Source organism: Emys orbicularis, chromosome 6, assembly GCF_028017835.1.
Source record: "Emys orbicularis isolate rEmyOrb1 chromosome 6, rEmyOrb1.hap1, whole genome shotgun sequence".
NCBI lineage: Eukaryota > Metazoa > Chordata > Testudines > Emydidae > Emys > Emys orbicularis.
Genome location: NC_088688.1, coordinates 77,866,776 through 77,882,290, shown reverse-complemented (window position 1 = coordinate 77,882,290; position 15,515 = coordinate 77,866,776). Strand labels below are relative to the sequence as shown.

The 15,515-nt window shown below is 39.8% G+C and overlaps 1 protein-coding gene across 2 annotated transcripts in view; it reads right to left on the bottom strand.

Annotated features, from left to right (window-relative positions):
- The window catches only part of CSNK1G3 (casein kinase 1 gamma 3), a 141,765-nt gene that overhangs the window by 106,250 nt on the left and 20,000 nt on the right, over window positions 1-15,515 (bottom strand). For both annotated transcript variants that reach the window (XM_065406893.1, XM_065406894.1), the window contains exons 3-4: window positions 13,259-13,688; window positions 8,021-8,061 (exon numbers count right to left, since the gene is read on the bottom strand). In XM_065406893.1, the coding sequence (XP_065262965.1) occupies window positions 8,021-8,061; window positions 13,259-13,436 (219 nt within the window). In that variant the 5' untranslated portion in view covers window positions 13,437-13,688. The remainder of the gene's footprint in view (window positions 1-8,020; window positions 8,062-13,258; window positions 13,689-15,515) is intronic.

Genomic DNA, 15,515 nt, shown 5'->3' with positions numbered 1-15,515 from the left:
GTATTTGGCAACCCTGACTTAACCACCAAGTAGTTTGGTAGAAGTTCCTCTCATAAGCTTATTATATAATTATATTTAAAGCATTTACATTTTATACTTGCCATTTTTTGTTTCACTATTCTACAACTCAGGTTTTCATATTCTAAATTTCACTTTATATAACCAGAATGTTCACTATATAAGGTGCTGCAAAAAATATTCAACAACTGATTTGGAATAACTCCATGGCATTCATTAGTGGAGCCAAGAGACAGCTATGCAAGTTTTTCCAAAAAAGTGTCAATAAAAGTTACAGCGCTTTACACCTTCATACATTGTTTGTAGGGGTTTTTTTTTGTTTGGTTTGTTTTTAAAAACCTCAATCCATTCTGAAATATCTTCATTATTATAGAAACGATCATTGGTTTACCCACAGCTTAGGGCTTGTCTACACTTACTGGGGATCGACGAGCGGCAACCGATGCATCGGCAGTCAATTTAACGGGTCATCGACCGCAGATCACTCTCCTGTCGACTCCTGTACTCCACCGGATCGAGAAGAGTAGGGGGAGTCGACAGGAGAGCATCTCGGGTCAACATCGCGTAGCGTGGACCCCTCGGTAAGTAGAGCTAAGCTATGTTGATTTGAGTTACGCTATTCATGTAACTCAAGTTGAGTTGCTAAGATCGAATTTCCCCTTACTGTAGACAAGGCCTAAGTCACATCCACAAGCAAGCACAGTAGAACTTGAATTTAAATAACGGTTGAAACTTAGAGCTCTTCTTCATGGGGGTGTTAATCCATTGCTTTTTGAGTTAATCCACTCTGAAAATACTTGCATATAACACAATGCAACTCATTATAGCGCATTGATTCCAAATTTATTGCAAATTCCAGGGTCCTGTTTCTAAATGAACTAACTTTGCTGCAAAGTGAGTTGCTCCCATCTATTGTTCATGTGCACAGAATGCTGCTGAGAACTACTTTAACAGTCAACCAACGGCTATCCCACATCACTTTGCAGGTGACCATTACGGACTTGTCTGTTTACCTGCATGCCCTTCCCTGCTCTGTCCCCTCTCTTTTTTACAACTGGCATACAGCACCATTTTCTCCATTCGCTCCTGGATGCCAGTTTATTGCAATACCCTGCAACAATACTACAGAAGCCCTACAAGACCCTGGATCTCATTGCCACCTGGGCAGAAGCATTAGTGCAGGAAAGTCTTGTAGCCACCCACCACAATTAAGACATTTTTGTCGACATTGCTGGGCAGATGTCCATGAGGGGCCACAGCCGGGATGCTGAACAGTGCCAGATACACAGCAAAACAGCTCAGAAGCACCTACATTAAAATAAGGGACAGCAGGAAAAAACTCCAGTAGGAAACATGTAATCTGTCCTTTTTTAAGGTGCTGAATAGGATTTTACATAACTACATAATCACCCAACCCAGGCAACTAATGGAGCTTGCTGCCCCATCGAGGGAGCACCAGCAAGACACCCTAAATCCCAGGCAGCAATCCAGAGAAGGACTGAGGCTTATCCTATGGGAGGAACCTTTGCATGTACTTTTTTAAAACAAAACAAAAAAATGTACTATTTAAGTTATAATTTGTTATTATGCTAGACTAGTTTCCATGCTGGGTGCCCCACAGCAGCAGCTATTGTAGGTTGATGTGAGATACAAGCCTTTCTGACTGAGGTCAAAATCTCCCTCCTACCCTCAGCCCAAACTGTCCATTTGCCGCCCCCCGTTCACTGTTCCAAAATGGTGGCTACTCGAGCCAGGTAATTGGCCTCCAATCTCAAGCTAAAGCCCCAACTACCTAACATTTTTGGGCCCCCACATTCGAAGGCAAATGGCCCATATACATATTTTCTTTTCTCCTTTCCCTTCCCTCAGATGTCCTACCCAATACCACCCCACCCCTGCTCCAAACCCCATTTGCCACCTCAAAATGGCAGCCAGCAGCATGGCACTGCTACAGTCTCTCCCTCACCCCATCCCACAGCAGATTCAAATAAGGAAAACATTATTTTGTGAAAAATGCAAAAGTTTATTGAAGCACTGATTACAAGAAAAGAAGCATTCTTTTTTCATGAGATAGACATCAACAGTGCATGCCCAAAACTATAAAGAGTACAGCTCCCCTGTAAAAGCCCAGTAATATGCATTCTTACAGATTGGTAACTGTGAATGCTTCAAACAATCATTGCAGAACACTATTTACTCTGTACTTTCAACATGTCTTCAGGTAAGAAAGCAAAATCTAAGGCTAAGAAATTGTTCACTTTTTGTTCGGAGACAAAGGAATAGCTGCGTAGCCTTCCCCAATGGTATAGTTTGCAACTCCTTTCCACTCCAGCAACACTTCTAGGGGAGACCATCTTAGTGAATAACTTCACAGTGTATCTCCCTGGTCTGCCCTTTGCCTTTTTGAATATGATCATTCTCTGCATCCTAGTCACCTGCCTCAGTGCAATATCATCCAGAGTCAGTACAGCCTTCTGGTGATGTAGAGGGAATTATTATGCAGCTTGTTTGTTATACAGATTCTCCCTGCTAACCCCTCCAACATCAAATAAGCACCTCCAAGGTACAGCAAAACTGCAAAGCAAGACCACCACCACAATTCCCAATCCCAACCTCTTTTCCCTCCCCTGCACCCTTACCCTCAATCCTCCAAGGCACAACAGCAAAGCCACACAGCATAAAATTTTTATTAAAGCTAATGTTAAAAATACAGGGGAGTCGCATCTTACGCGGGGGTTAGGTTCTGAAGTCAACGCATAAGGCGAAAATCGCATACGTCAAACGCTCATTGAGTGGAATGGTGGGCAGAATCGCCCGCACTACAGGTACAGTATTTAAATTGTTATTTTTCTCTTCTTTTTTTGTTTTGCCGAGCGCGTATAGTTAAAATCGCGTAAGTTAAATGCGCCTATGATGCAACTCCACTGTAGTGCTTAGATCATTCACAAATACAAAGTTTGTTTTTAAAGTCAAAAGCTACATATAATGCATAATCAGCAATAACCCAAATGTAGGTGAATGAATTAAAGAATACAGTTTAGATATTTAGCATTCATGTACATTCAGGTACATTACTCATGAAAAAAGTTATACAGAGAGTTGGTGGCGGAAAGCAAAATATAGCAATGAATGAAGATTGTCAACAGTAATTGAGAATTTAGGAAAGAAAATTTCCCTCCATTTAAAGAGGGGAAAAAAACAAAAAAAAAAACAACCAGTCCATCGGGAAAGTATTTGAGTAACTTTCCCGGCTGCGCTTCTCATCGGCACTCCAGCTCATCCCTCCTGGCAGGGATGTCCCTTGACCACCTGATGGCGTCCAACACCATGAGTTGCCGCATCAACCGAGCATAGCGTCGATCGACTCCACATTCACATTCTCCACATTCTCTCAGCACTCGCTCATTACCGGGGTCCCATGCACCCAGGGCTCCAACAACCAGCACGTGAATTTGGACTTCGTAGCCCCAGCTCTCAGGGTGTCAGCCAGAGGGGCATATTTTTCCAGCTTTTGAGACTGGGAGTCGTGGAAAGCAGGGGTCCTGTTTTCAAAGGGTACTGTGACGTCCACCCTGATGTTCTTCTTCCAGTCTTTGTTGGTTATGACAATCGCAGTTGGCTGTCGGTTCCGAGAACGGTGGCGTTCACGGCGACTTTCCCTATGGACGTGGGGTAGTGTCTCGTTGGCATAGCTGCACTTCCTGCATCGCTTGTCCTGATTCCTGTGGTGGACGGCTCCGTTCAGCGAGACACAGTTGAGCCGGGCCCAGTGGATGAACCTCCAGTCGGCAAATCAGGTGAAGCTGCCCCCGGGGACGAAGTGGTTGCTGGTGTCCCACTTGCATGTCACCTCAAAGGCCTTGCCCTGGGGTCTGGCTTCTGTTTCAGGTTTTCCACATATTGGCAGCAGATGGCATCCTTCAGGGTCCTCTCCTGCATGATCCTAGCTCTCGGAGTGATGATGGTGCGCTCTGTGTTCTTCACCACTGGCACCAGGACTCCCAGCTCCCAATGCACACACTGCTTACTATCTCAGAGGTTCCCCCAAGACTTGGAAGAATCTCAGGGAAGTAAAGCCAGAAATGCATAAAAATGCTATCACAGCCTCTCTAGAATATGAATAATACTCCCTTCTCATTTTTTAAATACCCCAAAGCTACAGCACCTGCACTGGCCAGACCCTCAAAGACAAGGCCCTTGTCAATGGCTCAGTGGCTAGCAAAGCTGAGGGGAAGAAAACTGAAAATTCATGACGAAATGTTCATAGATATCATTAGAGTCTCCATTCCCCACCCCACCCAAAACAAAAACAAAAACAGAGAAGAGAAAAGAGATGGAGGCAGTATCTGAAGACAGAGAGTGAATCTGACAAGGAGCTCTCTAGGGAGTTCACTGTAGTGGCAAAGGACAGCATGGCAGTTGCACTGCCATGGCTGATGGCAGAGGCAACTCCTGGAGAAGATAGGAAGCCAAAAGGCCCTGTTGTAGTGCATGTTACTATTAGGGCAGCAGGCAATACAATACTGCAAACCAGCATCTAGCCAAGTTATGTAGGCCACGGACAACACTGGCTACTGGGAACAACTCTTCCCCACTATACTCCCACAGAACTGCTCCCAGAAGCCATTCCCCTCCCAGACACCAGCTCAAGGCACAGACAACAGGGCACCTGGCACCCCCTTTTTTGAGCCCTCTATCACCCCAGGTAACTTTTGAGCCTCGCACTCCACTTCAGAAGAAGCAGAGCCAAGCTGTTTACTCGGCTGTGACTTTAAGTGCCCCTGTTCCTTGTATTGTTCCCTGCATTGAACTGCTGCACTTTACTGTTTTGTTTCACTGCTGATTTAATGAAAAGGTTATTTGTCATTAGATAATTGTTACGTAATACATTTATTAAACAACCTGACAAATAAAATTTTAAAGGAGTCAACAGTTCATTTTACACAGAAAATAATTACAATTGCACTAATTCATCAGGGTTTGCAACCACATGCATGCAAACACACAAGGTGCAATGGGAACTGCCACAACACTGCATTTTCAACACCCATAAAACAATACAATACAGCTTTGCAATTTCAGGCCTGAGGTTCAAAATAAGAGCAATCCCTGACAATATCACCCTCGCTATTTGCATTTTGTCCTAGACACTTCGCTGGCTGCTCAAGTGGCTGAGCAAATCTCTGCATCGCCACCTCCCACCCATTGATAAGGTTTTCTCCCTTACACTCACAAATATTGTGGAAAATACAACATTTGGGATTTTTTTTTCCTGCTGCTTCTAGTCTATTCCACAAACAAAGCCATATCCCTTTCCAACAGCCAGATGCATTCTCATCTGTCTTTCTGCAACTATTGAGACAGTAGTTAACAGTTCCTACTTTCTAAGCAGCCAATTCAAAATGATCTGGACAAACTAGAGAAATGGTCTGAAGTAAACAGAATGAAATTAAATAAAGACAAATGCAAAGTACTCCACTTAGGAAGAAACAATCAATTGTACAAATATAAAATGGGAAATGACTGCCTAAGAAGGAGTACTGCTGACAGGGATGTAGGTGTCATAGTGGATCACACGCTAAATATGAGTCAATGATGTAACACTGTTGTAAAAGAAGCAAATATTATTCTGGGATGCATTAGCAAGAATGTTGTAAGCAAGATTTGAGAAGTAATTATTCCACTCTACGCCACGCTAAGGCATCAGCTGGAGTACTGCGTCCAGTTCTGGATGACACATTTCAGAAAAGATGGGGACAAATGGGAGAAAGTCCAGAAGAGAGCAACAAAAATGATTAAAGGTCTAGAAAATAATAATCTGAGTAAAGATTGAAAAAACTGGGTTTGTTAGTTTGCAGAAGAGAAGACTGAACGGAGACATGATACCAGTTTTCAAGTACATAAAAAGTTGTTACAAGGAGGATTGTGAAAAAATCTTGCTCTCTAAGGACAGGACAAGAAGCAATGAGCTTAAATTGCAGCAAGGAAGATTTAGGTTGGACATTAGGAAAAACTTCCTAATTGTCAGGGCAATTAAGCAGTGGAACAAATTGCCTAGAGAGGTTGTGGAATCTCTGTCATTGGAGGTGTTTAAGAACAGATTAGACAAACATATCAGGAATGGTCTAGTTATTATGTACTCCTGCCTTGAGTGCAGGGGACTGGACTGGACGATCTCTTGAGGTCCCTTGCAGTCCTATGCTTCTATGAATGGCTTCACTAACCAGGGGAAGTAGAGGGTGAGCCAGGTCTCCCAGGATAAAACTGGAGGAAATGTCCACACTATTCCCAGGGCCAGGGAGTATTATTTCTATTAATTTAAATACACCTAAATTGCAAAAGATCTTAACACTGTGAACTCTTCCAGACCACCCTGAAGTTATGTCTATAAACTTGCAATGGCAGTCAACAAGCCCTTGGAGCACCATGGAGAAATACCCCTTTCTATTTATGAATTCTGAGCCGTGACTCAGGGAGGGGAAGAGGAGGCAAAGAGGCACATGGGTCCCCATCAGTTGTCCCAATACAATCTGAGAATCACATGAGTACAAAAATCAATAACCTCCTGAGCATTATCAAGCTTTATAACCAAGGGGAGCAGTACCTTTTCCATGGCATCACACACCTGCCTGACAATGGCCCCAATGGGTATGAAGCTTGTCCACATGTACGGGGCACTGCAAGTTGGTACACTGCTGCTGTAGCTGCAGGGTCAGTTCAGCACATCTCTCCAAAAAGGTTGGCTTCCCCATCCAGAAATTCTTTCACCAATGCTGGTCATCCCAGGTCTGCAGAACAATCATTTCCCACCAATCCATGCTAGTTTTCCAAGCCCAGAAGTAGTGCCGCATGCTGTGAAGCTGCTCCAGGAACTGGTCCTCTACTCAGTTGCTCAGTGTCTTCCCTGTTCACTTCCTTGTTCTGCCATGGTGGAGATCCTCCTGCTGATGGAGGAGCTGCTGCCACATTGTCTGCTTGATAGTGTGTCAGGCAAAATTCAAAACTGAATTCATCCAGCTTTGAGTGTTAAAATACAGCCCAAGCAGGCTATGCGTATATCAAGGTTGCCAGCATACTGGCGCCAAGCATTTTTGGGCCCAAGCTGCCCCACAGCAATTCAAAAATGGTGCTACCAACCCTTAAAAAAGGCAGGGGCGGAGACAAATGAATCACAGGATTTTTAAAAAATAATCAGGACCAGCCCTGCTATGCATCCCACAAAACACAGTGAGAAAAATCCCAGAATGCACACTGCTCAACAGCAAAGCAAAGGAGCACTTTTACAGAGTGCCATACGCGCAGTTCGCAGCAAATCACTGCCGAGTGTACACAGTGATGAGTGTTGACAGAGGCTACAGTGCCTTGGGTGAAAGCTATTACTGCAGCTTCTGTAAAGTGCGTTACCTGACAGCAAAAAGCAATGAATTAAACCCCTCATGCAGACAAGCCCTTAAAATGTGGTTTGGGAAAGAATGTCATGGTCATAAGCACATCACATCTGATATGAAAATTATAAGCATTCATTAGTAAATTGCATCAAATATCTCACATTCTACAGATATCTCAGTAATTAAAAGGCAGCTACCTGTTCACAATGAGAAGCAAGAATAGCAATGATGACAGACAAGATAAACTGAAAAAGTTTAAAACTGGAGTTAATTGGAAAAATAGTCATCCAGGATCTCCACTGCTGCTCTCCTGCTGGACAGAAGCAGAATTTCTGGAGCTTTCCTCTGAGGTCACATTTTTCAATCCTCTACTGCTATTGCAGGAAAGAGGAATCCACTTGGTATGATTGGTGGACAGATTCCTAAAATAGAAGTCAGTCTGGTTCACCCATGAAACTAGTGACAACAGTTGAAACTAGTATAATTCAGTGGTAATACACGCAAGTAGACTTAGTTGCATATAAATAAACCATTATTTGAAAGTAAATTTCTAACCAAATTCACATCTCAAATATTGAGAAAAGTCAGTCTGAATACAAAAAATATTAACTTACCAGCTTAATTGCCACATATTCATTTGTGTACAAATTTTTTCCTTAAAGAAAGACAAAAACAAGAATGTCAGACTCTGCCGGGAGTTGCTTTTAAAGACACAGCATTGAAAGAAATCCCTTTTGCCAAAAACTACATCCACATTAAACATTAATGAGGCTCCACTATGGCTATTTGCTTCAGCAACTAAACACACTACTTGCCAAAGAGTTTATTGACAAAGTAACACTCAGGCTTGTGACCAGCCTAAATAGCACCCTATGTTGTGCTTTCATTGCACCGAAGTAACACATGACCTTAACACATGACCAAAGAATGAATGGCAATTTACCCAACAGGTTGACAAAAGGGTGATTTCAACAATTAAATTGAAATATTCCTTTAACTTAATACATAATTGATTTTGGAGTGTATTTTATCAAAGATAAATTCGCAGTGTCAATATTGGCAGACCCCAAGTAAAGCAGAAACAGCTATAAAACTTACTCATTAACACAACTAACAAGATTTGCTACTGTTTACTTTGAATCCAAAATTCCAGGCCTATCTCTGTTAAATACATGACTGAATAGATACAATCACAGGGGGGGGGGAAACAATTAATGTTTTCAACACAGTAAGAAAATATTTAATTGCTAGTGAAATACAGAAAATTAATGAAACAAGTAAGCCTGTCTGAAGAACACATCAGTGTTATGCACGCCTAGATTAAGGAAATCAAATGCTGTTATAATTTTAAATCAGATTTAAGCATTTTGATTACAATTTAATATGGATTTTTTTTTCAAATAAGAAAACTGTAGGTTGCACAGGAAAGAAAAATCAATGCAAACAAATTAAACGAAACATGCACTGTTCAAACAGAAAGCTCAAAAAAGTTAACTGCAAGAAAGGGTACATTTGTGCTCTACTAACTCCCATTTTCAGTGATTTGTAACTCAGTGGAGGTTTAGATTTTTTTAAAGCTAGCTTTCCTCTTGCTATTTCTTTAAAAATATATTTAACTAAGCTGCTAAACTTTAGTGGTATAGATTTAAAGAAGTGAATTTAATGGTTTTAATACTGTATTATCAAGAGAATGAATTTCACACAGAACATGCCCTGAAGAGCATCAAAAGCTGGAAATTTTGCTGAGACACAATATGGATCACTGACCAATTGTACAGAAAGCACTGCAGGATTCCAAGGCTATTCTGTGGCCCTCAGTGACTTTACCTTGTTAGTTAGCACCAGTTCCTAACATCTTTGTTGCTATTTGGGAAAGGAAAGTTAGAAACTGAACAGACAGGAGGAAAGTAAAAACACTGAGATGGAGTGAAGAGGTGGTGAGAGAAAAAAAAGAGTCTGAAAAATTGGTATTAAAAGTGGAACAGAGGGGTGCATTTGATTACTGTTCATTTCACGGAAAAACATGCTTGAAGAAAAAGTCCACAGCCATGATACTGAGACAGTAAAATTTACTAGTGCAAATAATTTCAGATTTGGGGTTTGTTTTAAAAGATGAATATCAGCCAATTGCATGAAGTAAACTAACAAGGGTTGCAGTTTTGTCATGAAAAATTTTAACAGAGTTAAGATAAAAGAGGGTAAAAGCTCATTGTTAACACATAAAACAACCGTTTGCCAATATTTTAGGGAGGTTTACTGGGGAGGAGTTTGCTATTTTAAAGATACCCTCAATTTGAAAAACCGCATTTCAAATCAGGAAAATTTTGTACTAACTATTAATACAACAAACTTGGATGGTTATTATGGCGAAAAGACCACAGAATTATTTCACTTTTTTCAGTTTTACTTCATATACAAAATGCTGTAAGATGCACATTTTCACTATTTTGTTGACTGACAGTACTGAATTTTTTAATTCTCCACTAAAAATGTTTTGACAACTAATTATAGGGTGTTCTATCAGAAAACTGACTCAAATTAAATTTAAAAATTCAAGTAAATTGTGTCATTATAAAATATATTGAACTTATAAAAGGCATCAGATTTGACAGCTCTGGAGAGTTAATTCCTCTCTTTAGGCACACGATGTACCATCGGTTATAGGCAGCAGCAACATAAGTTTTCCCTCATAGCATCATGGAGGCACGGTTGAGTTGAAAACAATAGGAACTGCAAATTAAGTCCTATTAAGAAAAATAAGACTGTATAGTTTGTTGCAACTTGAACACAGTGTCTAGTGCTTCAACTTGAACACAGTATCTAGTGCTTACAAAGGCTAAAAGCCCCAGTTCCCAAAAGTCAGTAAGATTCTGAATTTTGCTGGTGGACCATGTGCCTGTAAGAGGAGGGGAGACCTGAAGTCTTTGTGGACTGAGATTTCCCTCTTGGTAACCTCTACTCCCCACACCCATCGGGAGGGGGGAGAGAAGATTCCAAAGTGCGCAGAAACCCAAGAGAATCTACCCCACATGATGGGTTATATGATGGGAGCCCTGTCATCACACACTAGAACCAGTTAAATGCCTGGTATATGAGAGCAGGGGAGTGGGCACACTGCCCAGTGTTAAATTAATCCAGTTGTGGCCTACCACTTAAATACATCCAGCGTGTCTGTTCATACGCTTGCATGTCCTGATCAATTTACCAGGTCACCAACCACTATAAGCCATCATAAAGATAGGCCAACATCTTTTTTCTCCAGCATGGACAGACCACAATAGCTTCCAAGTTGTTGCTAAGCTCAGGGGTTCTCAAACTGGGGGCCGTGACCCCTTAGGGGGTTATAAGGTTATTACATGGGGGGGGTCACAAGCTGTCAGCCTCCACCCCCAAACCCTGCTTCACCTCCAGCATTTATAATAGTGTTAAATATATTTTTAAAAAAGTTATTTTAATTAATAAGGGGGGGGGTCGACTCAAAGGCTTGCTGTGTAACCAGGGTCACCAATACAAAACTTTGAGAACCACTGTTCTATCTAATAGTCTCCCATTTATCCCAGGTCTTAACTTTGTTGCTCTACATTAAGGGTAGGTCTACACTTACCCGGCAGTTCGGCGGCTGGCGATCGAACTTCTGGGTTCGACTTATCGCGTCTTGTCTGGATGCGATAAGTCGAACCCGGAAGTGCTCACCGTCGACTGCGGTACTCCTGTTTGGCGAGAGGAGTACCGCGGAGTCGACGGGGGAGCCTGCCTGCCGCGTGTGGACCGAGGTAAGTTCGAACTAAGGTACTTCGAACTTCAGCTACGTTATTCACGTAGCTGAAGTTGCGTACCTTAGTTCGAATTGGGGGGTTAGTGTAGACCTGGCCTAAGACTCCAATCCTGTAAAGATATATGTATGTGCCTCAACTTTACGACTTGTAAGTAATTTCATTGAGATGCATAACATTAAGCACATGCATAAGTCTTTGTAGGATTGGGGCCTAAATTATTTATCACCACATTCACACATGCAAAATTCTAAGTGTCAAATAATCACAGGCTTTTGTTTTAAATTAAAACAGAGTCTATGACTAATCTAATTTTAATCGTAACTTTTAATGTGAATGATCTACAAATTTAAATGATTTTATACAATACATTCTGATAAGTACCGCTCACAGAGTGCAGCTGATGGGGTTTTTTAGTTTCAATCTCATACTCATCTATGTCTAAAATCAGCGGATTATCCACTGCTAACTTTGCATGTTATGCACACTTGCAAGTTGAGCTATTGAGATAGAAGTTGACTTCTCTATTACCTTCAGCTGCTTTCGCACTTAGGAAATCCCAATCACCACAAGCAGCAAAGTAAAAACTTACAAGTACTGAGTCTATTTCTCCCTGCTTCCATTCTACTTACTAGGAAAACCAAAACCTTGTAAAAATATATCAAAACAGATACACAATAATAAATATACATTTACATGACAGATAACAGGTTCCTATAGGCTATGCCAAATTTCACAGAATTTATTTCTCATTTCTGTGTTTATCAGAAAAGGAAAAGAGACCAGATAAAAATAAGTTCTGTTATGAAATGTCTGGAAAAAAATAAACTTCCTGAATTTCTTATGGTTGTCTTAACAAATGGTATTTAAGAGAGTTAATACACTGGTTCAATTTAGTTCATACTATGTCTGAAATCCATTGGAAAAAATCTAGCAAAAAGAGAAGTTAAGGATAGAGTTATAGCCTAAATTCTGAACTTCATAGGTACGAGGACAAATTTAGACCCTCAATATTATTTTATCAGTTTTATTATAGCCACAAATGATTAGAACGCAACTAAACACATAGTGTTTCCTGCTGAGTGCGCGAAAAAGGAAGGGGAAAAAATAGTAACATATCTGAATTGCAGTTAAGTCACTGGATAATCTAGAAGTTTATAAGCTCTTAGTATGAATAAGCACATTGGAAAACGAAAACATTGAGAAAAATGCACTCTTGGACTTAAACCAGTGCCCAGAGTAACGTGCTTTACAAGGGTTGGATATTGTTAGAGAAGCTATCCTCCTCATGACAAAAGTTAAACTGTGGTCCCCTATTCTGTCCTGCAGTGATTTTTCATAGATTGTCTGTATTCCATGGCACTCTTCAGAAAATAAGTTGGCCTGAACATCAACCCATCTCAAAACAGATGCGAGTGTCAAACAGAGTGCATACTTGTGTCACGGCTGAGCACAAAATGGTTTTTTGTTTTTTTTAAATACTAGTATTGCACTAACTGCATAGGCAAACTCAATCTGAGATACCTAGAACACAAAGGCTACTGTACAAAACCGAACTATTTTACTTAGCTAGATTTTAAAAATTAATACCCATTAGTGTACCTAAGGCAAATAAAATAACTTTTAAACATTGCAACCTTTATAATGTTCAACTCAACTATTTAATATAAGTGCTTAAATATACAAGATGTCTATTTTACATAAGCGTAGATCTCTGTTTATTCTTCCCTTGGGTCAGAAAGTTGTGAATTTAACTTAGTCTGAAACAAAAGTGTTCACATGCTCAGCATAGTAATACTGTAGACAAAGTAATGACTTCAATTGACATACTAAACCAAATTATTTACTTGTTTTATACACACACACACACACACACACACACACAGTGCACATTAAAAACTAGGTGATTCTGTAAGAAAAAATATTTCAAAAGGTGTGATAACCAAGATGTTCTCTGCAACACTAAAAAAATTGAGTAATAGGAAAAATAGTATATATGGAAGGTAAACATATTGTGAATTTCTAGTTTGCATGTACATCTTGAATTAGATAGAGTGGAATAAGGAATACCAGTCTTACCTAATCGGAGTTCTCCAAAATTACCACATCCAATTTTTTTGCCAACTCTAAAGTTAGGTCCAACCATTAACACTCCAGAGTTCGAAGAGCCAGTGCCACGTGGATTGTGACCTGAACGTCCACTAGGCCGTGCCATTCTATCATCTGGTTTGTCCTTGTCTTTCTTTTTACCATCCATATCAAGTTTACGGTACTCCACTTTGAATTTTTTTTATTTTTTTTAAACAAGACAAGCAAACTCAAACGGGATAATGTGAAAATGGAAACATCACTAGTTAAATGCTCCAGCTGGTTAATCAGTCACTAAATTGTAGTTGGTAAGTAGTCAATGGCTGCATATTCATCCCATTCGCAAAATAGTTTTCCTTGGTAGTCTTTGAAGCAAAATATATACTCAGTGTGTATCCTACCAGCAGGATTTACAGAGACTCTGTAAATGAAAAAGAAAATTAAACAGAGTATACATATTTGGAACAAGATATCTTCCTGTAGTGTCACATGATTAAAGTATAATAAATAGAACATTATAATATACCCTTGTCGCACAACATTACCACAGTGACTAATTTTTGCCCTCAGATTCATATACGCAACTCCCACTGATTTCAATGGGAGTTGTGCAGAAAAATCAAAGCAGAATTTTAATACAGATTGTTAAGTAATACATTACTTTTTGCAAAAACATATCCAGCCTGAACTATCTAGTGTACAAACTTGATACTGTAATTTAAAGAATGTCCATAAAAATCTCAAAATCAGTTATGCCAGTTTTGAACGGGGAAGAAATTTACTTATTTCTCAAAAGTTATAAGCAACTGATAGCACTTCAGGCAAACACCATATACACTCATTCTCTGAAGCTGATAAACTCATTCAAGTTAAAAGGAAAAAAAAAAGATTCAAAACTACACATTTCTTTTCCTTTTTCTGAATGGTAAGACACATTAAGCATCAAAAATAAGATAACGCTTAACAAAGAGTGCCAAGTACTTTTAATATATTGTTCTCCATTATTTCTAATATCGTCTGCTTTGAAAATAAAACCTATTTCCTTACCAGCTTTATCTTTTATTATTAATTATTATTAAAGGAATAGTTTTGTCATCACACACTTTTTTGGTTCAATTCACTTCATTGCTTAGGCACTATTCGAACAAGAATTTCATCAAAAGGGATATTATGTGTTAGTGTACTGCTGCCATAAGTCCAGTAGAAGGATCAAAAAAGGACTTTATTTAGGCCCTACATGAATGGCAGCTATTGTTTGCTATTTGAATCACTTGATAAAAGTCATTTAAAAACCCCAAAGTTCAGATGACATTTACCCATCACATTCCAACAATCTTAGAGACAGTCAAATTCTGGTCCCAAGACTATTTAACAATATCCTTTGACATATATTCTATTTTAAATGTTAGGATTACCTGGAAGTTAAACTCAAGATGTCTCTTTTTAAAGCAAAATATATAACTATCACATTCTAAAACACATTGTTTTTGGAATATTGTTCTTTGTTTAACTTACCTCATTTTCAAACACCATTTTAGCAGAACAGATGTCACATTTTTCATCTGCTTCTGGCATATACAAAAAGTAATACTATATTCTGTTACACTAAATCAACATGACAACTATCATGATGCTACAAAATCAAAGTGCAAGTACAGAAAGAAAGAGCCAAGTTGCCGTTCCCTGCCTAGAAAGTACAAGAGTGCAAGGGAGAATGCCCTCCCGACTGTTGACCTCTGCCAATAAAATCATGGTTGTTTCTGATATGATCTTAACTGGTGGCTTTAAGCACTAATCAATCAGCAATTGGGCTGACCATGTCAACTCAGAGAGAAGTACATAAGACATGGACAGCTTGGGGAAGATACCAGATAACCTAACTCTCAAGAGTACCTTTGAAGATATAAAAGGCATCCTTTGGGACCAGGAATAAAACAAAGGCCTATTTCCAATCTGCTTGTCTAAAACATTAGATACTCAGAGTGGGTCTCTGCTTCATTCAGAAAAGCCCAAAAGGATTTGGACAACTGTTCATACCACCATAGAGGCATAAGGTCATTTTGGGTCAGCATTTAAGTATAGTCTGCAAGGTTATTCCTGTTCATGTCTTTTGCCACAGGTTGTCTGGAGCAACTGTTGGAGGTCTAAGATAACAGAGTTTTATTTTTGGGGGGTGGAGGGAAGCAAAGGAGGAACTGGCAGAACATGATTCGTTTATCACCAGCTTCAACCACATCTCACTATAAAA